This window comes from Chaetodon trifascialis, chromosome 3, assembly GCF_039877785.1.
Source record: "Chaetodon trifascialis isolate fChaTrf1 chromosome 3, fChaTrf1.hap1, whole genome shotgun sequence".
NCBI lineage: Eukaryota > Metazoa > Chordata > Actinopteri > Chaetodontiformes > Chaetodontidae > Chaetodon > Chaetodon trifascialis.
In genome coordinates this window covers 9,179,239-9,203,831 of record NC_092058.1, presented here as the reverse complement: position 1 = coordinate 9,203,831, position 24,593 = coordinate 9,179,239, and the positions used below count along the sequence as shown (strand labels likewise).

General features: G+C 40.6%; 2 protein-coding genes across 2 annotated transcripts; one reads left to right on the top strand and one right to left on the bottom strand.

The window, feature by feature from the left end:
- Positions 1 to 1,555: 1,555 nt before the first annotated feature.
- itcha (itchy E3 ubiquitin protein ligase a) lies at positions 1,556 to 17,672 on the bottom strand. The gene is made up of 24 exons (XM_070958761.1): positions 17,555 to 17,672; positions 16,349 to 16,430; positions 15,937 to 16,078; positions 15,227 to 15,351; positions 14,047 to 14,178; positions 12,125 to 12,173; positions 11,810 to 11,988; positions 11,326 to 11,560; positions 11,101 to 11,196; positions 10,245 to 10,419; positions 9,620 to 9,689; positions 9,401 to 9,485; positions 8,230 to 8,358; positions 8,035 to 8,107; positions 7,773 to 7,844; positions 7,581 to 7,669; positions 7,240 to 7,399; positions 6,988 to 7,121; positions 5,921 to 6,061; positions 5,424 to 5,544; positions 5,174 to 5,278; positions 4,841 to 4,937; positions 4,664 to 4,736; positions 1,556 to 4,155 (listed from the first exon to the last, which is right to left on the bottom strand). The coding sequence occupies exons 2-24, from the start codon at positions 16,371 to 16,373 to the stop codon at positions 4,056 to 4,058; spliced, it is 2,607 nt and encodes an 868-aa protein (XP_070814862.1). The 5' UTR covers positions 16,374 to 16,430; positions 17,555 to 17,672; the 3' UTR covers positions 1,556 to 4,055.
- A 2,427-nt stretch (positions 17,673 to 20,099) lies between these two features.
- On the top strand, positions 20,100 to 24,208 carry bloc1s1 (biogenesis of lysosomal organelles complex-1, subunit 1). The gene is made up of 4 exons (XM_070958828.1): positions 20,100 to 20,317; positions 20,489 to 20,561; positions 21,560 to 21,692; positions 22,203 to 24,208. The coding sequence occupies exons 1-4, from the start codon at positions 20,257 to 20,259 to the stop codon at positions 22,311 to 22,313; spliced, it is 378 nt and encodes a 125-aa protein (XP_070814929.1). The 5' UTR covers positions 20,100 to 20,256; the 3' UTR covers positions 22,314 to 24,208.
- The last annotated feature ends 385 nt before the right edge of the window (positions 24,209 to 24,593 follow it).

The window sequence follows — 24,593 nt, the reverse complement described above, 5'->3', positions numbered from 1 at the left end:
ATAATTTACGTGGAGTAAAGCTACATATACCAGACTGGTGCGTAACTAGTGAATGCATTAGTCATTTAGCTGTGGCTTATTACATAATGCGTTCCTATGAAGAGTGCAGACACATGTTGTAATCTTTCGGAAGAAAAACAGAGCAATTCAAAAGAAGCCTATAGTCATATCCTAAGGGAGAAGTTACAGTCAGGTGGCACAAATCTGAGGACTTTTAAAATGGGAGGCCAGAGTTTAAGGGTGTACACATACACAGTATTCTGGTACATTCTCCAAGTCAACACAGTAGGCTCATTTTAAGACACTGATTCAGTAATAAGCCAGAACAGTACCTTCTGTTCTTGAGCTTTGTCATTGGAGAAAGCGTCGGTTAGTACAATGACCTTTGAAGTACTCACACCCTTTCCTCAAGTAAAAGTACTAATATAAAATGAATGATCAAATCTGTCAAAAGTAGAAGTACTTAAACTAACCTAACAAATCAACTAACTAACAGTATTTTTAGTGCTTCGCACCATAAGTCATCTTCCTGTATTCTTTCTCATGGCAGAATAAATGGAAAGTGCAGTGATCTTTGGAGTACTCACATCCGTTCCTTAAGTACTAATAACATAAAATAAGTCTCGCATTGAAATTTTATTCAAGTTGAAATACAGAAGTATCAACAAAACATATCAAAAATAGGAGTACTTATATGCAGAATGCTCCCTTTCAGTCTTATATTATCACCACTGTTTCATTAATGTTTAAGCAGAGTTCTATTGCTGCAGCTGGTTGAAGTGGAGCTGATTTCATTTTTACTGCAGGGTTGGTCGTCTAATAAAATTGCATCATGTTCTGTAATCTGATCACATGCTGCGTGTGTCAAGTCTTTATCTGTGACGTCATTAGAGATGTGGAGTGAATGTAGAGCAGTAAAAAAACAATACCTCCCTCTGTCTTTAGGGGCGGTCTCAGCACCACCCGCAACTGCAAATCAAGTCAAAATTAATTCATTTATGAAATCAATTAGATGATAATTATTGTTTAAGAAAATTCCCATTTGTTTGTGTAAATGTATTTTTTCATATATAAGGGGTCAGTGTGAAATACAATACTTATATTCATTTAGAAGAAATATTAAGTCATGAATTGTGTGTAGGAGACTGTAAACAAAAATGTGATTTCTGTGATAATAACACTTCACAAGCGTCCTGCAGGAGCCTCGTTTTAATCACTTTATTACTGTTTTTTTCTTTTCTGTCAATCAATCCAGTTCATTGTTACATGAAACCCATCCTCCAAATAAATAGTATTCAACCGTTGACTTCCACTTATCAAAAAAGTTAGAGCCTCAAAAAAAAAAAAAAAAAAAGTGCTATCAATATGATTTACAATGCAATCAGTACAACTTAAACACTACTTTGCATATTTCTATACATTTAAGCGCCCCATGATCTGGAGCACAGCAGATTAAACAGTGAAGTGGTTAATTCTATCAGTTTGGAGAGTCGAGGTATGATCAGTTGGAATCTGTTAAAATATTGGACAGTCAACATTTTAATCACAAAACCTGTTTGTTTTTCATTTTTTTTCAATAATCTCTTCACAACTCTGCACACCAGGAGTTACACACTGAACTTTGAAGGTATATGTGTGTGTACTGAGTCACTGCCATTAAGGGGGAAAATGTGAGATAATGTGAAACATCTGACACGATCATGAATAAAATGAGCAGAAGCTGTACTGACTGAGGGTCAGTACACCAGTGAGGAGCTTTGGCCAATGAGAACAACCAGCATTTTTTTTTAATGAGATACAGCCACATGGTTCATTCATGAGAAACATTTGTGGATACGTCCTTTTACATTTTACTGGGACATTAAAGGGAACTTGCTGAAACTGAATTTGCAATTAGGAATTTTCAGTCGTCTGGGATACACATCGAAATCACACCACGTTACTTACACCACGTTGCCTACGCACACGCTACACAGCTTGATGTCTTGAGTTATTAGTCGTTAAAAAAATATCACTTTACTGACTGAAATTCATTCAGATTTGGATTTAAAACCAATGCAGCTGAGCTACCTTTTGCTTCCATTTGTGTACCTCGTGTTGAACCACTAATGTAATAGAGGACAGCTAACAACTTAACTGCGACTACTGACGTGACGCGTGTAATCATTAAGGGGGCGTTAAAAACTGATTACACTTCGATTTTTAAGTCGAATAGTTTACAAAAAATAATTACATATAGTCCTTTGGTAAACTGGTTCCATAGTCATTTCCTTAAAGTGATACTCTACCTGATACTGAAAAGAAACTAAGATCGATGGTAGTGCAGCTATTTTGGAAAAGACATGAAATACACGACTACTGTACAGATCTGAACACCTAACACCCTATAAAACTAGGGCCGCTTTCTATTCCACGAATTCAAATCTTAATCATCAACTTCTGCCTGCGACTCAAAGGGGTCCACTGCTTGGGTGAACTAAATGTATTCAGATATTAAACACATTTTCTACTTTGTGAGTATATTTACATAAACTGCATTAGTCACTTAACACATGAGACAATTAGGATTCAGCATCTTCATTATTGATCTATGATAATACTTAATTCTGGACATCTACCAGAGAATTGGCTACCAGTCAGTGGGAATTATTCAAGAAATCATTGCTCTCTATTACACAATACATTCTATGCGTCCCACTTCATTAGTAACAGCTCATAATTCTGAAGAAAAGACTTTTCAGTCTCCCTGACTGGTAAGGAAGCGACCACCTATGGTCAAACAGGCTGATATTATATACAGCACAGACCGTTTAGGGAAGGCAAAGTTTGTCAAATCAAATCTCAACCAAACCAGTTTCACCATATTGAGAATTGAAATCAATAGTAAAAGCTGAAACTTACCAAAGTGTTATAAAATGATCAAACAAATCACTGTTTGGCTCTATTATTGGCAAAAATGTTTTCTACAAAACTATTGCACATAAAAATACAACCTCTCTTCAGAACAATCACAATCGTCTCACTGCTCACATGACTATGTGCAAACTAATTGAAAAGTTTCAACTCATTACAAAGTTCACAAGTCAACCTGTCAAAATAAGAGAAGCTCGCATTTTAATTAGCATGATCACGTTTAGTGAAGTTATTAAAGAAACTGCGCATGTGCTATGGGAGTCAGTCCTGTCAACTGTTAGAAAAAAAAATCCATCCATCCATCCATTCATCCTTTCAAAGAAAGAAAAATAAAAGACCCAAAACCATATATGTGCTTTTGAAGCCAAAATGCACAAATATGGTTCGAGTCTTTGAAATGAATTCGAGTGCACAGACCCGACGAGGCGGTTCTTGAGAAGTCACGACTGCACAGATTCGCAGATATACGTGTAGAAACTGCACTTGCGCAATGTGCGGCGAGTGCAGACATGACAGGGTGAGAGTCTCTTCTGTTTCCAACACCTCATAGTGGGCTGAACAGGGCTACGAGAGATCGGGTGGATTACTGTGGAGCTGATCATACAGGTGAGAGGTGACAGACGGGGAGGATTCACAGGTCTGTGGTGGGATGAACGCATTTATGATGCAACGGCTTAAAAACAGCTGTCACTGCATATGAAAACGTGACAGCAACAAAGACTAGAGCGTCCATCTGCAACCCTTATTCCGAAAAGGCTGTAAAACTACAATAGGATGCAATCGTTTCCCACTGATATTCAATTTAACACAGCAAAAAGGCAAGATTGATGTTCAAACTGATAAACGTCAGTGATGCTTATTCTGAATTTGACGCCAGCAACACGTTTCAAAGTGTGTGTGTGTATGTTGAACATTAGAAATCTCGCCTTTGTACTGTATTGAACTGAATATAAGCCGAAAAGCAAATCACTGTTTTAATTCACGTTTCACACAGCGTCCAAACGTTTTTCGAATGAGGGTTGTACCAGTTCATAAGCAGCTCCAGGCTGCGGGAGAATCTGTTGAAAAGTGCAGTTGTCTGAAATGGATATGGCTCCTCCAAGCCCGCACTCCTCCATCCTGAAGCTCCTGCTGTTGTTGCATTACTCCTGCCCAAAACCCTCTGTCTCTTCTATAGCGAACATGAGCTTCTCCTTCAGCTGCTCATAGCTCTTGTAAGGAGGGAGGTCCAGACGATTAAAGCTACGTGGAGAAAAGAGACGGACATTAGATGACTCTTCACAGAAATCTGCTGGATTTAACATGTAATCTCCGACACTTTCACATCGTATCTCTGACACACACATGCTAGTGAAACAAAGTACTACAAACTACTGCTAAAAAAAATCCTCTGCTCTCCTTCATGTTCAGTGTCATTTATGAAATTTTGACCTATCTGCTGAAAGATATTTACTTACTTCATTGCTGCCCTAATTTCATGTTTACATAACAGCATCTGCTAAATAAACACTTTTTAATCTGTATTACTTAAGGTCCAACCAGAAAGCATCCTCACACACTATTATATAACTTCTAATTCCAAATGAAGAGCTAACAATGGCGGGAGGCTGGTCGCTGGCTGATTCAGAAATGACTAAGAGGGTTTGGTCATGAAAGTTTAATCCTGTCTAAGTTTAGACAAAACATCTGGTGAAATACCTGAGGACTGAGGACCTGAGGACCAATTTAGAAGCAGAACAACTGTTCTTACCACGTGTGGCTTCGTGGAAGCCAGTTCTCTTTGCCCACTTTCTCAATGCAGAACTTTTGGGGGCCGTTGCTTCCTATATGAACCAATAACAAGCACAACAGTCAGCGTGAAATCAAGAAGCCGATTCTGGTTGCAGCATAGAGTGTGCGTGTGTGTGCATGTGTGTACTCTGCATACCCATCAGGTCAGCGAAGCCGCCCACAGGAAGACGACAGGTTCCTGTGACAAACTGCAGCAGTCTCATCCTCTTCTCGTTGTCCATCTCCTTCACAAACTGTCAACAGATCGTTCTGTGTTAAGAGCGCTCAGCAAGCCTCAAGTGTTTCTTAGCTTTATTAAGAGTTCTGACTTTGGAAGCACTGGCTCACAGCCTCTGAGCTATCAGCTCAAGAAAAATGAACTGAACACATGTATTGATGTACTATAGTAAGAAAAGCAAAGTGAGAAGGGACGAATGAGAAATGGGGTTTTGATCTTGCGGTTTGACTGGAAAGCACAGTATGTACCAACCTGCCAGAACCAGAGGATCTGTTTGCTGCTTCGGGCGTAATGCCTGTAGATGGTGTTTCTCTGCCAGTCCACCAGGTCTATCTCCTGCATCCCGCACAGCATCACCTGCAGGACAGAAGGACACAAGGTCAAATTTGGATGATTTTTGCTTGCAGAATCAACACTTTCTCCAAGGACCAACAGTGTCCCACACACCAAACCTCCATGTTCATGTAAAGGCTGCAGAGAAAAGCTCTAGTTACTTCAGTACCTCTAATTCCTTAGCGTCAAAGTATTGAAGGTATTGCTGGGGCAAAACTTCGTTGAAGCCCTCAAAGAATGCTTGAGTCTGCTCCTCCACACCTCTGGACAGCCTCCACTCGGCCACCAACCTGCATACAGAGATATGAAGATAAACATGATGAAATAATGCTTAGAAAATGAGGAAGTTGTTAAATCATCAAGTTAAAAATACCTCATTTTGAATTTTGAAGTACATTAACGTGTACATGTACATCAACTCTCCTTTAAATTATGTTATTCTCCTCCTGTTTATATTCAGTACAGGGAAATGGGAATACTTGGTTCACATACAATACTGTCAGAGATCAACTGTGGGAGATGTTAATGTGTGACACTAAAATTACACTACTATTAACTACAGTTATAAGACTATCAGTGTTATCTGTTGTGTGTTAGATACACAGAGGATTGTAAATGCGGCAGCTGACAGATGGAGGATGAGAAGCAGTAGCGATGCGGCTGTACCTGATGTATTCCTCCTTATTCTCCTCAGTTACTTGGATGTTCCCTCCATCTGGTTTCAGCTCATGGGTGGTGACCTCCCCCAGGATCTCTTTGTCAACTGAGAAGAACATCTCCAGGCCACACTCTTCTATGTTATTATCCCTGCAGGCCAGAGAGTCATTATCATTAGCAATCAGAGAGCGCATACGTACACCAGGCTACACACTCCTCTGAAGCCTTTTCATCAGCAAGAGAAAATGTTGGCAAATTTTTCTGCATCTTGAACTGGATCTGCATCACAATACATGAAGCAAACAAGAATCATGCTGATGGCAGACTTTGAAAATATCCCAATCCTGATTTGTAACATGAGGGCACTGAGCAGGCATGAATTGGGAGAAAAATTGCCTTTAATTAGACCCGTGACCACTGATATATGGTCCTTTTCATTTGCCCAGTAACTGTAGCACCAAGATGAAATCTTGCACATTTATTCATTTGCCATCCTAATTTTGGTGGCTGGATGAAATATGAAGGGAGAGAAATGGAAATTTAAAAAAAAAAAAAAGTGGAAGTAACTCTTCAATAGGAATAGCTGAACATTTTCAGAAACACAGCAGAGAGTTGGAGGAGAAGATCAATACCACTCTCATGTCTGCAGAGTCAAACACTGCAAAACTTAGCTTTGCATAAAGAGTAGAAAATGGGGGGGCGGGGACGGCCTGGCAACTGGTCCAGGCCAAGGAACAGTCGGGCACATAACACAGCCATTGATCTTCTAATCTAACTCCTGGCAGGCAAGCAAATAAGATTTTCTTTTAAAACCTCCAAATGACTCAAAATGAATGTGACAAGTGTTGCAGGGCTCTAGATTATAAATATGTTGGACTTGTGGTAACTGGAAACAGAAATATCATCTTATTTGTAAAGGAAATGGTGCTTGTGTACTGCTGTTGAACAGTGAAATATCATAAAAATAACAGCTTAGGGTACATCACAGCAAATGAGCACCACACCATCCAGCCTGTGGATCATGCAAACCCTCCCCATTAAGGGTTAAACATTAAGGTTTGTATCCCCAGACCTACTTGATCCAGATGAGAGAGTTGTAGAACTCTGGATCTATGGACTCCAGGTCTTTGAGAGCCAGAGGTTTGTTCAGAATCCGCTTGTAGAAGGGGAGGGAGAAACCTGTGTCGATGAATTTGCCGTGGAATAACGCCTGGAAAGGAACAAAGACGATTGTATATAATATTTTATGATTTACACATGATGCCATAACCTCCAGTTCAAATACTGATGGCACAATAAGTAATTGTGTTGGCAAATAGTGCAAGTACCATGGCAATGAAGCGTCCTATGAACTTGAAGTACTTGAGGTGATCAGGGTTGATGTAGGAGGCAGGGTTGATCTGCAGACAGTAGTTGTCCTTGCCAGCGTACTCAAACAAACAGTACATGGGGTTCAGAACTTCATGAGAGAGCAGGAAGAACCATTCCCTGGAAAAATGAGCACAGACGACAAAAAAAAAAAAAAACAATTAAGAGGAAGTGGTCATACTGGTTAAGTTACAAGTTTTCCTTTTTGCGTGGTAAGGGTGTTGTCAAAAAATCTACAAATGAGAACAAAACACACCTTACGAGTCATACAGTTGGATGCAATTACACAAAATTCAGTTACCTGGCCACGCCTCCGTAGTCCAAGCCTTCCTCTCCGGGGAAAATGATCCACAGTCTCCGCCTCAGATCTTGAGGGTGGAAGCTCATGATCTTCAAATGTAGACACAGAATTAAAAGGGTTCAGCACCTCAAACGCTGACAAGATCATGCTGTTAAAGCGAGAACTGAAACAACAGTATATTGAAATGCGCACCTGCTGGAATGAGTCCTCAAACAAGGTTTTACGGGAGACGGTGATCTTAATGTGCTGAGGCATCGACAATTGCTGGGAGAGGGTAAAAAAACAATATAAATACTTACAATTTGACTTCTTTGTACACCAGTGAACATTAACTTTTATCTTTGCACGCTCAGGAACTGGAGGCATGAGTTCCCACAGCAAAGCAGCATGAAGATAAAGAAAGATTTTATCATGGGAGATCAAGTGTTTCAACACCTGTTTGTGCTGCACACACCTGACACCAGAACCTGAAGTATTGCACTTTGGCTTTGAAGTCCCTGACGTAGGTGATCTGTGGTCCGTTCTCACTGTGGAGAAAAACACAGAAGAACCATTTTCAATGTCAATTAAACACGCACATTTCGATAACGCTGTGTGAGCCACTCTTTATTCAAATCCATGACTTGATAAAGAGCTAACAAGAACTTACAGCGAGGATTTCCCTGTGCGAGGGTCAATGTAGGTTGTGGTTCTCCGGTTGTGGTCTACAAAGTAGGGAATACCATCCACAGTGAACCTCATCTCCCAACCCTCTGGCAGGGGCTTATCATTCAGCAGCCTGAACAAAGAAAAAGCATCAAACCAACTGTTATTATAAACAGATACACATTAAATTTACATTGCAAGTGAAACTGGATTAAATTACAAGCGAAAACATGGACTAATAACCACAATACTAATGGGAGCATGAATGATTCATGTACACATTAAAACAGCACAGATTATAATATATGCCATATTTGCACATTTCTCAGACTATGATTGCCCTAAAGCAGCATTTCTCAACACTGAGGTTTTCTTGACATAAACAGGGTCACAGGATATTTGACGGACATTCACTCACATCCTCAGACTGATTTAATGTGCAACATATTTTAACACAATAATTTAAGATCTTTGAAATATATTATTTTGAAATCAGAAGTGTCCAATACTGAAATTTACATCTTAACTTAAAGGGTCAAGAGCCTACCAACATGAATATAAAGTGGGAAATGCTAAAAATAAAAACGTGCCCTTAAGATACAGAAAGCAGGAGCTTCCTCCGCACTGGTTCACAGCCATCATCGGTGACACTCAGCAGTGTTTAATCAGATGCTCTTTCTCTTAACTTCCTCATTAGCAGCACTTTATTAATGATTGATGATGAGTGATTATGTTGTAACGAAAATGTTTGAATCCACTGAAACTTTCAGTTATGTTTAACTTTCTACATTCGATATTTCCACACTTTCCACATTGTTGGCATGTGTTTGTCCTGTCACTATGCACCCACTGGTAAATGATTACAGGTTAGGGCACCTCTGCAGCTCTGCTAAGTGTTGGAGCAGATAAGAGTAATGTCCCACATTAAGAGGGTTGTTAATTCCACTACTTTCTGAACCTAAAGAAGGATCAAATACATGTCTCTCCATTCTCCGCTGCTAATGCCGGTTAGCACTGATTCCTTACTCTGAAGTGTTTTAGAAATGCGCAGCAGAGCAAGTTGCTGGCACATTGGCGCCTCTTACAGACAATATAACAAAATTACAGCCAAGTCAGACTGAGTCATTGACACACATGGTACATGCACACAGACACACGCACAGGCATACACTCACCCTTGCGTCCTGGGGTCCTCCCACTGCGTCGTCCGAGTCGGGTGATGAACAAAATACACTCTGCCGTTGGTGTCTGTTCTTTTCTCTGACATAAAAAAAATAGATACTTTTCAGTATCAGTTCGTTACCATGCATTTCTACTCACAGACCGGGCCTAGAAAACATCTTTACTGTGCTTTTCAGTAAACGCAGCTTAAATAAATGCTCAGCTACACTTACCCCAACCATGTGGCAGTGGTCCCATCGGGTCAAACTCTTTATTGGCTGTGGCGACCAACTGGTCTTGGAGCTAAGCCAGAGAGAGAATGGGACACTTAGATTTACTACAGTTAACAAAAAAATTAAATAAATAAAAGTCTAAAATGTATCATGTAGTGCTTTGTGTTGTTTCTGTTTTTAACTAATGTTGTTTCACTTGTGAACACAGTACAGCGGTTGAATAACAGTGACCGGTCGCTCACTGGCTGTTCATGCTAAATAAGAGAAATGGCAAAGACTGGAGCAGTTTACAGCCATGTTTCCTATGCTGGGAACCCCCGAGGTGGTTATGGGTTTATTTTATTTTTGTTTAATAGACTGTAAACAAATCGAAGAATCACAATAGGTGTAACCTTTGTAATTCATGCACAGCTTATAAAATCAAGTAAATAAGCCTAAAATGGGAAAATAAAAACTATCACTGTGATATGGAAACTTGAATCCTCCAGTGCGCGCGCACGCACGCACGCACGCACGCACGCACGCACGCACGCACGCACGCACACACACACAGAGTGGATGTTTCAGTCAAGCAGTGCGGTGTATTTAATAAATCCAGTAAAAAAAAGATGGTGACTGCTCTCACCCCATATATGAACCTCTGGTTAAACTGCTGCATGGCTCCCTGCAACTGGCTGCGCTGGTGCTGCCACTCCTCATAGTTACGCACTGACTCCTGGGTGGGGCGTTGCCACGTGGTCGTTCGGGTTATGTGGTCCACATAGTACACCCTACCCATCGGGTCCACCCTGCGCTCCCAGCTACAAAAAGGGAGAGTAAAAACAAAGCGGTGCTGAGTTGATGATGTAAGATGTTCCTGATCGCTCCACCTGACATCTATATGAATACCAGAGTTGTTTTAAAGGTGCCATATGGAGGAATTTTAGCTTAAAATGTTCAAAAATGAACTCAACAGAATGTGTAGAAATAACAGCTTTGACACTGTGTCAAAGACGCTTATGTTTTAAATTGCAGAGATACCTACAGTAGTGAAGTTAGCATGCTAACCAACTAGCCTCGACCTGTCCTGTCACATAAAGCCACTTCGCATCTCAAAAGGCAATAGTCTGATAGTATAAAATAGCTCAGGCCCCCGAGCTGGGTGCTGACTGATGGTTGACCTCCCTCTAAGTCCTCTCCCACTTTATGCCTCTCTTGTCCCTGCCTGAACCCGCTGTGTCTTTGTTGTCTCTGGAGTCAGAGTCCGGGTCAGAGCTGCTGTAAATCACCTCAGTACTGTATTTTTATTGCACCTTTAATCCTGCAGTATTTTAATATTGCTGACATTAAATTTAATCAGAAAGTGAACAGCTCTACCGTAATAGTTAAAGTGGTAATAAAGTATGTGATCATTTCAATGATATGGCTGCACAGTCCAACAGAGCAGAACAAGAAGCATGTCAGTATACACACTATAAAAAATGACTCAAACGTTTTTGTACCCTGTAGGCAAAGGCTCGGGTCTGTCCCAGGTTGTCCTTTTCTCAATGTGATCCACATAGTACACCCGTCCATTCTGGTCCACCCTTTGCTCCCACCTGTGGAAACAATACAAATGAGTGAGCAAAGACAGAGCACAGGACGACATACATAATTAGCTGTAAGGCTGCAGAGTAATATGTCTATTAGCAGTGGCCACAGTGAAGTGTAGTGCCTTGCTCTTTTACCCTGGTGGTAAGGGGCCGTTGTTCATGGGTGTGATTCTGGGAGTTGTTGTGGGCAGAGCTGCTGAGGCAGGAGTCCCTGGTTTGGGGCCACTTGCTGTGTTTGAAGAACCTGCTGCTGCCGCTCCTGTGCCTGAGTCATCCTGCTGATTTGAACACCCACTAGCTGACGCCTGAGAGGAGCCATCAGAAGCTGGACCCTCACTCAGCTCACTGGGGGAGGAACTGCTCGAAGAGGCTGGGAAGAGAAGCGGTGAAGATGGCAGAGAAGGAAAACCTTTAAGGCTCTGAATGAATTAGCAGAGATGTGTTTTGATTGCAGTCATTACACACTCTGCATACAACATTTTTGTATATGAAAGAAAATCTATGATATGTGACAAAGTGAAATGGCTGATGTGTAGCGTGATGGCTGTGTCACTCTATGTGAGTTCAAGTTGTATTATAACGTTTTTGACATCATTTCGCTGCCTTGTACTTTTCCTACTTGGTGAGGCTGCTGGTCTGCGAGGCGTAGCAGGAGGAGGTCGTGCTGGTCTGGGTGGACGTGAGGCGTTGGAGCCCCCTGGAGATCGGGATGGAGACCCCGTACCATTGACAGCATGACCATTTGGTACAATAACCCACTCCTCAGAGTCACTGGAGGGAGACGTGTCTCTACTTGACCTGGGGATCAAAACACTGGCTGAAGTTATTCTTCAGGTGTACAATGAGTATTTTCTATCGGCAAACACAAAAACTTTATAAGTGTCTTACCAAACCCTGAACCCAAGATGTGCACCAAAGAAGCACTTATACTAACCTGTTGCCAGTGTCTCCATTTTGCTTTGTGTTTCCATTTGGAACAGTCGCTAGAATGACGACAGGAAAGACAACATGTGACATCATTTATGTAAAATAATTTGCAAATGTTACTCCAACAGCATAACCTGGCATTTATTCAATAAAGGACAGTTGATTTTTGATTCTGGTATTTCAGCTGATATTGGTTATTTAATGGAATATGTGTTATACTGTTTAAGTGCAGAGTGTGATAATTTGTCTTCTCTGCTTCTCACGTGAAAATGTTTAAGTGCCAGTTCCCAACAGGTGCAGAACTTTATCAAAAGCAAAGCAGTGGGATTTGAACTTTAGCTTTTAATTATCAGCAGAGAGACGAAGAGAAAGAAACCCACAAGGGAAGAAAGACACAGTAGATACAGCTATGAATGGACAGAAGGGATACTGTGTCTTATTAATAGACAACAGTTAGACTCTGAGGCTAACGAATGTGGGATGCTTTGTGTACAAATACAATAACTGAACTTCATAAAGGCCAACAAGAACAGAGGTCCATTTGCAAATGATTGAATGTTGCAACAAACTCAGAAAGACGATTGTCTCTGTGAAATCCATCTCTATGACAGAATCAAAGTCTTCATTTAGCATATCTGACACAGAGAGACAAAACACAAACAACTGCTTTTGATAAAGATCTCCTACATTTGATTATCAAATAACTGTTGACAATATATGTACACTGAACAAAAATATACACGTAACACTTTTGTTTTTGCTCCCATTTTTCATGAGCTGAACTCAAAGATCTAAAACATTTTCCATATAAACAAAAGATCCATCTCTCTCAAATATTGTTCTCAAATCTGTCTAAATTTGTGTTAGTGAGCACTTCTCCTTTGCCAAGATAATCCATCCCACCTCACAGGTGTGGCATATCAAGATGCTGATTAAACAGCATGATTATTGCACAGGTGTGCCTTAGGCTGACCACAATAAAAGGCCACCCTGAAATGTTAAGTTTGGGGGGGGGGGGGGGGGTCAGAAAACCAGTCAGTATCTGGTGTGACCACCCCGATGGGGATGACGAGCATGCAGATGAGCTTCCCTGAGATGGTTTCTGACAGTTTGTGCAGAAATTCTCCGGTTATGCAAACCAATTGTTGCAGCAGCTGTCCGGGTGGCTGGTCTCAGACGACCTTGGAGGTGAACATGCTGGATGTGGAGGTCCTGGGCTGGCGTGGTTACACATGGTTGTGAGGCCGGTTGGATGTACTGCCAAATTGTCTGAAACGCCTTTGGAGAGGGCTTATGGTCTGCAGTCAGCATGCCAATTGCACGCTCCCTCAAAACTTATGACATCTGTGGCATTGTGCTGTGTGATAAAACTGCACATTTCAGAGTGGCCTTTTATTGTGGACAGCCTGAGGCACACCTGTGCAATAATCATGCTGTCTAATCAGCATCTTGATATGCCACACCTGTGAGGTGGGATGGATTAACTCAGCAAAGGAGAAGTGCTCCCTAACACAGATTTAGACAGATTTGTGAACAATATTTGAGAGAAATGGATCTTTTGTGTATATAGAAAATGTTTTAGATCTTAAAGTTCAGCTCATGAAAAATGGGAAAACAAAAGTGTTGCGTTTATATTTTTGTTCAGTGTACAAGAGGGACATTTTACAGTTGAAAAAGAAACTTGTCGGTTCTCTTTGGTGAATAAAGCATGTAATGGCCAATTACCTCAAACATACTTTTGGCATTTCTGCGTTAGTCTTTTTCACTACAACTGATAACATTCAATCAAACTATGAAGAGAAAGGAAGGTAAACTCTCTTAGTAATAGCTAAATTAATAGAACTCTGCACATTCATGCATCATACGTTCGCATATTGTTCCTGTGGTCAACCTTGTCTAGCAGGTTTGTGTTTGTACGTGGTTCCTTACCATGTTCTTTCTCTGCTGAGGCGAAGGTTTCTGAGTCCACCTGCATGCCGTCGAGACAAACCGACAGGTCACCGACAATATCCTGGGGGTCTCTGTAAGAGCACAGCTGCAGGGTCTGCACCACCTCACACACTGGGGAGAGCACAGAATATAGTGTTCAACAGGTGCTTAAAATTTTAAAGACTGACAACACACCTCAGGTAAACTCAGTCACAGAAACACCCATACTAACCAATCGCAATAAAAACAGATGATGATAAGGGTACACCGAGGGAGTAGAAACTGCCACTGAATGTACAGTACAAACTTTTCCCAGTGAAAATCTGCAATTAATATTACATCTTCTTTAGGTGGCCCCTCCTCACTGGCCCCTTCATAATCATCTCACTCTAAAGCTATTTGGTTACTGGTTTCAGCCCTGCAAGTGGGAGTACGGGCCTCTAAAGACCGTTGCATCAGTCACGCTGTCAGCTCAAACCACTTTAGTCACATGGGGAGTAACAACCACCATGGCCTCAAGGGGCCACTGGCAAGATTTTTGAATGCTGTTCATGAACTGCAGCTATATAGAACATGGACCAGACTTTTCACTCGTCACATGGTTTGCACATGCTGACTAGGTCATTGCATGAGGCTGTAAACATGCTCCAAGCAAGCAGAATGTCATAAGCTATGTTAGGCCTGTATCCCAGGGAAAAGAAAACCTACTGAGCAGCGTGCATTTTGGTTGCCAAGCTCATCGAGGCCCAATAAAACATTCTCATAACAAGCACAGGCAGATATGCTCTCTTACACTAGAGTGCACAGTGTCTTCAATTGCATCTGCCAAATATAATATGCAGCTGAGGGATGCACAAAATGAATACTGAAAGTGACATTACATGGGTACAACTTCTTGTTATTATGTAATAAATAAGACATGTAGTGGGTGCTTTATCCTGGAAACATCAGGCAGGATTCTGTGGGAATCAACCCCCAGAGCCGAGAAATGTAAGCTCCATGGACAATAATAAACAATTTTTTTATATTCAAAGTTGATGTATCAAGTGACATTGTAAGCAAATTCTACCTTTAGCCTTGTGCTTTGAAAAGGTCACAGTTTTCTTATGCCAGTAAATGAAAAGAAATGAGCAGAACATTTGGAATATAATATTTCTGAAAGAAAATTACATGAACTCACGTTTCAAGTCGTTAGCCTTAAGTATCTCACTGATCTCCAGTGTGGCCATTCCCAACAGGATGTCTGATTTCAGCGTCTGGTGGCTCCAAACACGAAAGTTCAGCTTGCTGACCGGAGTCACAATTCTGTAGAAAAGTGAGAAAATGACAAGATACAAGACAAATTAAGATTAAGGGATGATCTGCACTAATGAAATATACGTCAAAGATGACGTAGCTTAGCTTACTGTTAGCCTGCAGTTGACCTTTCACAAAATAATGGTGGTTATGTCACAATTGAATACCCCTGAGATGGGTCATTAGTTTTACCAGTTACTTACACACTGGACCCTATTTCAATGACACAATGACCATAGGAAAGGTGTTGAGTGCATGGATTTTGTGAGCTCACTTGCTATTTTCATTCAGATACATCAGGTGTTCATTAACAATATATCATCTAAGTATTTAGTTTACCCATGTTGACAGTCACCAAATTCCCAGCTGAGTAACTTAACACCAGAAACAGACCTAGTTCTGAAACGCCTCTCTCTGAAAGACTCTACAATTACAGCACATAACTCGATTTTAAGACGGACAATGTTGTAGGTAGACTCAATTCAGTCCAAATTAATATTATTTTTTTAATACAACTTGTACAACATCCAGTAATTAATCAGTTATTTGTTCAACTGCTTCTTCCTCTATGACAAACACAACAGTCGTACTCACACTGTGAGAGCCTGCTTCCATTTTGGACTGTGGGTATTATTACACTTCTCTGTCCTCTTTGACTGGCCATCCACGGCTACCTCCACATACGGACTGGGACCAAACCAGTTCTTTTTGTTTTCCTTCAGCTTGGCTGAAAGAACTAGAAAGGAGAAAACACCACAGTGAAATTGCACATAATGTAACTTTCAATAAATGTAATCAGAAGTTGTATTTGGTAAAATGCTACAATTTGCTAATACCATTAACTTATGAATATAAGCCATAACTTCCAGTAGCCACTCAGTGCTGAATGCAACCACAGTCTGTGACAGCTCTTAAGGCATTTTTTTACTACAGGAAGTTAACTGCCCATAGCCTGTAGCTTCCTATCTTAATAGACAAGCTTGCAGATCTTGCAACAGCAACTTACCTGTGACTTGCAATTGGGCCTTCATGGTTCATCCATAACACTGCAGCCTTTTTGGCTGCTACACCTAAAGGACCTGCAACAACTGGAGCCAGTGACATAAGATGTAAACATGGGACACTCTATGCAGGTAACCTACTTACAGAGCGATTAGGCTATTAGGTTGCTACAGTCTGTGGAAAGTAAAGCCTGACTTTACATGCAGCACAATGGCAAGTATGGATAGAGGAGGCTATGTCATTAAAATGAAGGGGTTTGTATAGCAGTTTCACATATCTGTAGACATTAAAAGAGTAGGTTTGTAAATATGAAGATGTACATTTACCGCCACCGTGTAAGATAGGCACTGAAGATACATTTACTGCACAGTATGGATTTACTTTAAATAAAATGTGCACACATTTTAACACAATTTCGTCTGTATGGTCTCACTGACAGACAGCAGGTACTTCATCATTGCCTGACTATCTAACTCGTCTTATACAGTATTATTTGACAACTCTACACGGTAACACGCTGTGTAGATATTTTTGGTGTTCAGATATACAATCTGCCTGAAATGCACGTTACAGAGTCACCGGGTTTAATCTTAGCTATTTTAAGAAACGACCATGTACCTTCCATAACGGAAAATCCTATCCTTAACTTAGCTAAATTAAGTCTCGCTAAAGCTGCTTTGCTAATCTTTGACAATATCCTTTGACAAGACAAGAGGATAGTTAAAATGCTATACAAGGGGGGTACGTTAACAAGATTTAACAGAAAGATGCTGACTGCATCAGAAAGTAATATAACGTTGAAGTTGTCAAAGACGAGACGTGATCCCTGCTATCGGCAACATGAAGGCAGTGCAGCTGTAGCTTAATAGCTTTATCTGTCAGGTTAGCAGGGAGTTAGCAAACAGGAAATTTGTTGTGAGGACAATTTCAAACACCAGCCTTTTGTTGACTAACCGGTTCGAATGTGACATTGATCTAAAAGTATCGCTGCCTATAATGTCAATGCTTTTTATGAATTATTAATAGAAATTGAGAAGTTCCGCCAGCGGGAGCAACTTTGTTTGCCGATGTCCTAAACACCGAGGCTTAAGCTAACCATGCATTAACTAACGCAGGAAATGCTAACACCACCCGGCTCCTTGAGCTGTTTCGGTCGTTCAGTCGAGAAAATGTCACATATGTCATTCAGTTAAAGAGTGAAGGCCCATACCTGAATGAAACAGACGACAAAGGGCCACACAGACTTCAGTTTCAGCTATTCCTAGATTGTTGACAGATAGCTACCTGCCATCAGCGCAGACCCGTGTTCCGCTAGCCAGAACAAGAGCAGCTTTTCCGGTCCGAGTTTTTCATAATAAAATGGCACAAACGCATATACATGTACAGTACGCCAGTATTGCAGAAACTTTACTACACTGTAAATCTAAATTATATTGCATAATACAGCCGCATATTCTGCACAATTAAAACGTGAACGTTCTCTTGTGGTCTTAGATTGACAAAACATTGAACATTGAACCAACTTGAAGTTCACAGTGAGCTTTTTCTGGACCACAATATTTTCTTTTGAATTACATACACTGGTTTTTTTTTAATGGAATTGACACTTTTGCTGCTGCATGTCTTTAACAAGACTATATGATCTTTAAATCAGTTCAGTGCAGTAAATCGTCTATCGTCACTGTACTCCGTACAAAAAGTACAAAACATAGTTGTTTTTCTATTCTGTGTCCTATATACTTTTCCTTTTCTTTTTTCTTTTACTCCTTTATGGCACTCGTTTTGCTCTTTGTAATAGTTGCTAGCAGTAAAGACTTTATTTCCCCAGTGTGGGATCAATAAAATCTTATCTTATGTTATCTCAGTCATAATACCAAGAACAACAGACTGAAAGCTTATTTGAAGGCTTTATTCCCGCTCTTGCCATTGTTTTCCATTTAGTCACTTCATTATTTAGTTATTATTAGGGATAGTAGTAGTAATACTACTACTACTAGTAGTAGGTAGTAGTAGTAGTAGTAGTACTACTACTACTACTACTACTACTACTACTACTAGTAGTAGTAGTAGTAGTAGTAGTCTGGCACATGTGTGTGTGTGTGTGTGTGCTGTCCCTTTGCCCCTTGATGTCCAAAGTGCCCTTTTGTCAAAGTGATTTGCGTGTGTGTGTGTGTGTGTGTGTGTGTGTGTGTGTGTGTGTGTGTGTGTGTGTGTGTGTGTGTGTGAAAGTCCGTCTGTGTGGCCCAAAGTAATAATAAATGAAACATAATTTAGATCGACCTTGGTCGATCACATGATCCACAACGTGCCGTGCCGTCGCTGCTCTGACGTGCTCTGCCTCTCATCGCTGAGCTGCTGCTGACGGCCACTACTAGTCTCGCGAAACCGAAGAGGACCCGAGGGAGTAGACAACTGGTCCGGTGAATAGGTTTTGCAGCGGTATTCGTTTGTGCACGGTGTATTCTTGCAAGATGACTGAAGTGAGCAATGAGCATCCTCTGTGTCATCCAGCTCTGCACACACACCTCTCACAAGTTATAGCTGCTAGTTAACCACTCAGCGTGCGGTGGGGGGGGAAAGTATGTCAGGCTTTTGTTTGTTTGTTTGTTTGTTTGTTTGTTTGTTTGTTTGTTTGTTTGTTTGTTTGTTTGTTTGTGTATGTTTCTCTTATCATGGGCAAAGTGCATTAGAGAGATATCATGTGTTATTTTACTGTCAAGCTGTTCCCATGTTTCTAGAGGCAATGAGGCATAGACAATGTTATTTTAATAAAACTATGCAATATACATATTCACATAATTTTGGACTATTACAGTATAAATACAACAATAATAGAAGAATTTGATTTTGGTTGAGAATTTTTTTTCTCAACCTCTCATTTAAACATATCAGTACTTGTTTGTTTATAACATTCACACACAAATTAAATATAATATGCATAGAAATTATATAACTTTCAGAACCTTGCTATCAAAGTCGATAGTCAAACTGAATAAAAGCACAAAAAATATTTAAATACATGATTTCTATATCATTTAATTATTTTTTACTTCAGTAATTTAGCACTAGGAATAATAAAGGGCAGATTATGAATAGATTAAATTCGTGGCTATACAGTACAATCTTTGAAAAGGTATGAAATGTCATAGCAGCAGCAGCAGCAGCAGCAGCCTCCTCACCAACCCCCTCAACAAAAGCTGTTTAGTGTACCCCATCAGGTAAAACAGAGACTATTTTTGCTTTGCACTGGCCTCTAACAAATATATGAGGTGTGGACAATGATATGGTATGTTGTGATTCCATGTTACATTCTTTATGAATATGGGTTGCTACCATTCAACCAGTTACATTGCAAGGTATGTTTCTGTATGGTGTTTCAAATTCATGCTCCATGTGCCCCCTTTTAACTTTGAGCACCTGCCCCTCCAAAGGTCTCTGCGCGGCCCTGAGTAGTAGTAGTAGTAGTGGTAGTAGCAGTAGCAAGTGACAAGTATTATTTTTAATCTTTTAAAGTTCATGCTTTTATTTTGAAAGCTAAAAAGTCAAGGCTTAAAAACTGATAGTGACATCACCATGACACACATTTTCACAATTAAATTATAAAATAAAGAGCACCTACAGGCCCTTAAACTGCCTGTTACAATACAATGTACAAGCTGGTCTGATTTCTACACTGTGGGTTGCGTTAATTTCTCACACCATCATAACAAAATTATATTGCTGATAATAAATGGCGCTATGTGAGACGCCATTTTGGGCACGCCCCTTCTCTCGTCTTCTCTTGAGTCTCGTGACATAGGTAGCACTGGTCAGCTGTTAGCACCTCCAACGTCTCGGTTTATAGAAGCCATGTTATTTAGCTAGCTAAAACAAACTCAGACTTTGACGATATAATCTCAACGACCACTAAACATGTTGTCTCGTCTACTTAAGGAGCACCAGGCGAAGCAAAATGAGCGAAAGGAGCTGCAGGGTGAGACGCTAGCTTTTTAGCTATCGTGCTAACATGCTAGCAAGCTAAGTTAGCTTGCTAAGTTAGCTTGCTAGCATGTGGGGGCCCAATAACAATTCAGTTAGCATAGCCCCATAATCTACCATAGTACTGATGATTTGTGTGTCTGTGTTGATATTTTCACTTGCACAGAGAGACGCAGACGTGAAGCTATTTCTGCAGCCACCTGTCTGACAGAAGCCCTGGTAGACCATCTCAACGTTGGGTATGAAAATTCACCTCTTCGCCCCCTGCTCGGTTTTTATCCTTTGGTTCAAGAGACGTCCTCTTGTTACCTTTCATACTTGTGGAGCAGTGGTAGTTGAGGATTTGGACATGGGATTTGTTGACATCCTGACGCCCTCACTAAGTAAGGAGTAATGTCCCAGTAAAGCTGCTTATGATTATTTCCAGTATTGATTAATCTGCCAATTATTTTCTATATTGCTCCTATCGTCGATGATATGCCTGAAAGATTAATCAGTGATATAAAATATTTGGCAAGTCATCTTCTGTGGACAGATTGATAGCTTGAATGTCATTAGGGCTGTACAAAGGATTGATTTCATTATTGATTCATCCATCAGTTACTTTCAGATGATGCCTGTAATCAATAAAATGCCAGAAAGTAATGAAAAATAAAAGCATAAGAGATTTCTCCAACCAACAGTCTAAAACTAGAAGATATTTAACTTACAATGATAATAACCAGAAAGGGCAGGAAATCCTCATTTCGTACATATGTTCTAAAGTTCTTCTTCATTACCAACATGTTCCTTAAAGTCAGGAGTGAGGAGGCACTGTGATTTCAGTCAACCAGACCCTCCCCACCAACGCCTCTTTCTGAGCCAGCAGGATAAATCAATCCACTCTTGGCAGGGCAAAATTGGTCAAATGTGTGACACAACCACAAATAATACATTAAGACTGTTAACATTGTTAAAGTTGTGATGAAACCAAGACAATCCGCTTAAAGAACAAAACGGGGAATTTTTTTATAGAAAGGATTACGGCCAAAATCCTTAAGTGACTTGGTAAGATTTCATCGTTTGAATATTACAGTATGTTTCCAGTTTAAATGGAGAAATGAATGACTTAGACTTTGGACCATCAAATGCAATTTCACTCTCACATGCCGCGGTGGATTTATGATGTATCATGCTATATTTTCATTTATTAACAATACTGTAGCTCTTTTCATTGTTGTTTCCTGTTTCACTTCAGAGTTGCCCAGGCATACGTAAACCAGCGTAAGCTCGACCATGAGGTGAAGACTCTCCAAGTGCAGGCGAGCCAGTTCTCCAAACAGACTGCTCAGTGGATCACGATGGTGGAGGGTTTCAATCAGGCCCTGAAGGTAGGATATGTTGTGTCAATGACAAATGAATCTTAAAAACAAGGCATTTTTTGTCCTGTAATCTGCTCATATACAGATTACAGGAGATTTCAAATATCATGTACTTAATAGCATTACATGCACACAGTGTCACATTTAATTAAGTTGAATAATATCAAGGATATAAGGATTTAATATCGATATTGCCTCTTGCAGATTTAGCCCTTTCTAGTGTCTTATCCCAAGACAATTGTCTGGTCACAAACAGCAACAATATAAATATAAAGTCAGGTTTACCAAAAGCTTATGAGTTTTATTTTAGGGCCTTGAAACAGATCCTACATCTGAGAGGATTTGACAGGTGGTAAAAGCAATTCATTAATGAGCCTCCACTCCCTCTGCAATTATCTAGCTTATACGGTCTTTACAGGGTGAAAGGATGGGAGGAAATGCTCATCCTGGTGATTGGTTAGATTGGTAGATGTACACTGTGGTGATGCTAATTCTGTTACTGTATTGTCGTTTGAACAGGAAATTGGGGATGTGGAGAACTGGGCCCGCAGTATTGAGATGGACATGAGGACCATCGCCACAGCTCTGGAATACGTGCACAAGGGTCAGCTTCAGTCTGCTTCCTCATAAACGTCATGGTGGGACAGTTACAGCTGAAGCTAAATTCACTGGAATGAAACAGAAATCCAGTTGACTCAGCAAAGACTCAAGCAGCAGTGGCTGAGCTCGTCTGCATGCCCCTCTGAGTGGGTTAATACTGATGGTGACTTTGCTCAGTGGACTGTTGAATGTCTGTTGCACCTGACAATTAATTGCACACCTGTGTCACTGCTTAAGTTCTTGTGTGAGCAGCAATGTTAGCCAGTACAAGCACACACTGATGCCAGAGTTCAAAGATTAAGCTTGTGTATAAAGTGAAATAGGTCTAACTTCTATTCAGTAGAGACTTTTAAGTTAACAAATAATATTTTGCCAATTGAATAACTGGAGGAGAAAAGATAAAAATCAGTATGTTTGTTTTTTTATTTGAGGGTGTCACATGTAAAAGCTTCACTTTCTTGTAATAGGTTTAATGGGCTGCGGACGAATTTCCGGTGGTCTCCTTGTCTGTATTTTCTCCTAAAAGCATTATATAGGATGGATTATCCTCAGCCCCTGATACCAGAGCTACACTACCAGTCAAAAGTTTTAGAGCACCCCAATTTTTCCAGTTATTTATCGCAATTCAAGTCATTCAAGTCGTCCAATGAATAGCTTGAAATGGTACAAAGGAAAGTGCTGAACTGCCAGAGGTTAAAAAAAAGGTTGGGTTACCCAAAACTGAAAAATAATGTACAGAATTATACAAAAAGGCCTTTTTCAGGGAACACAAAATGGGTTAACAATTTAAAGCTGTTCTGCAGCAACGAAGGCTGATCAAGCCTTGAAAGCTGGAGCTACTAATTCCTACAGGTGTTCCAACTTTTCTTGATTGCTTGCAGCCCCCCTGTGTCTGCATAGAAGCAGTGTTGGAGCACACTGTGGTAGCATACCCTCGTGAGCATCAGTTGAACAGTGTTGTACTGCAGAAAAGTAGTGTGTTGTTACAAAAATGGCAAGAAAAAGGCTGTTAACAATGGAAGAGAGACAGGCCATTGTAACACTTAAAAATGTAGGTCTTTCCTGCAGAGAAATTTCAAAGGAAGTCAAGGTGTCAGTGAGTACAGCTTTCTTCACCATCAAAAGGCACTCAGAAACTGGGGCAAACTCTGACAGGAAGAGGACAAGTTTCTGAGAGTTAACAACGTGTGTGATAGGCACAGCTTGATAGTGGTCGTAGTAAGCAAGGCTCAGTTTCAACTGTGAAGAGAAGACTTCGAGCTGCGGGTTTGACAGGACAAGTTGCAGCCAGAAAGCCATTGCTAAGATGTCAGAATAAGACAAAGAAGCTTGCCTGGGCCGTGAAACACCACCATCGGACTACTGAAGGCTGGAAGAAGGTATTATGGACTGAAGAAACAAAATTTTAAATTTTCAGTTCGTCACGCAGGATCTTCGTTCACCGTCGACTAGGTCAGGGGCTGTTTTGCTGGATCCAGAGTTGGTGACTTGTACAGAACCAAAACGGCTACCGCAGCATTCTGCTGCGCCATGCAGTACCCTCTGGTATGCGCCAGTTGGTCAGGGGTTCATCCTACAGCAAGATAATGAGCCAAAACATAAGTCCAAGCTATGCCAGAACTACCTCAGGAAGAAAGAACAAGATGGTAAACTTGAAAACATGGAGTGGCCTGTGCAGTACAGAGGAGTGAAAGCAAAGCAGCCTACAGTACAAGTGCCATACATTTATTTGAACTTCTGCAACAGATTTGGGAAGAACTTTCTGAAGAATGTTTGATTTCTATTGTAGAAGGAATGCCACGAGTGTGTTCAGCTGTTTGGTCATTTTTCATAAAGTAAAAAATGCACTGCTGTTTTTTTTCCATAAAGCAAGGTTAAATAAAGGTGTACGTGTACATAAAGCTTCACAGCAACTGTTATTTGAGAGATTTGTGTGAAGAACCTCATTTGAAAAGGTTTTAGCAGCCTTCTTTAAAAGGGACGCTCAGGAGACTTTTTCATTGTAAACCAGATGACAAAGCAAGAACATTCAAGATCTTAGCAACAAAGTTTTGCTGCAAAGCTACTTGTAAACCTCTACACACAATTGCTGGATAAGTATGATCCTGGCCGGGTGATTGGACAATTCGTGGAATGTGTGACGTGAAGGACAGTTACGTCACTGTGCACGAGGCTGGTGACTGCAGTCATGTAATTGCAGGCATGTTTGGTAACCTAAAAAACCCAGTGTCTAGAACCAGTTGGTAGCACACTTTGTCCTTCACTTTGCACTTCACATGGTGTAGAAATCTGTTCAATATGCTTCACACT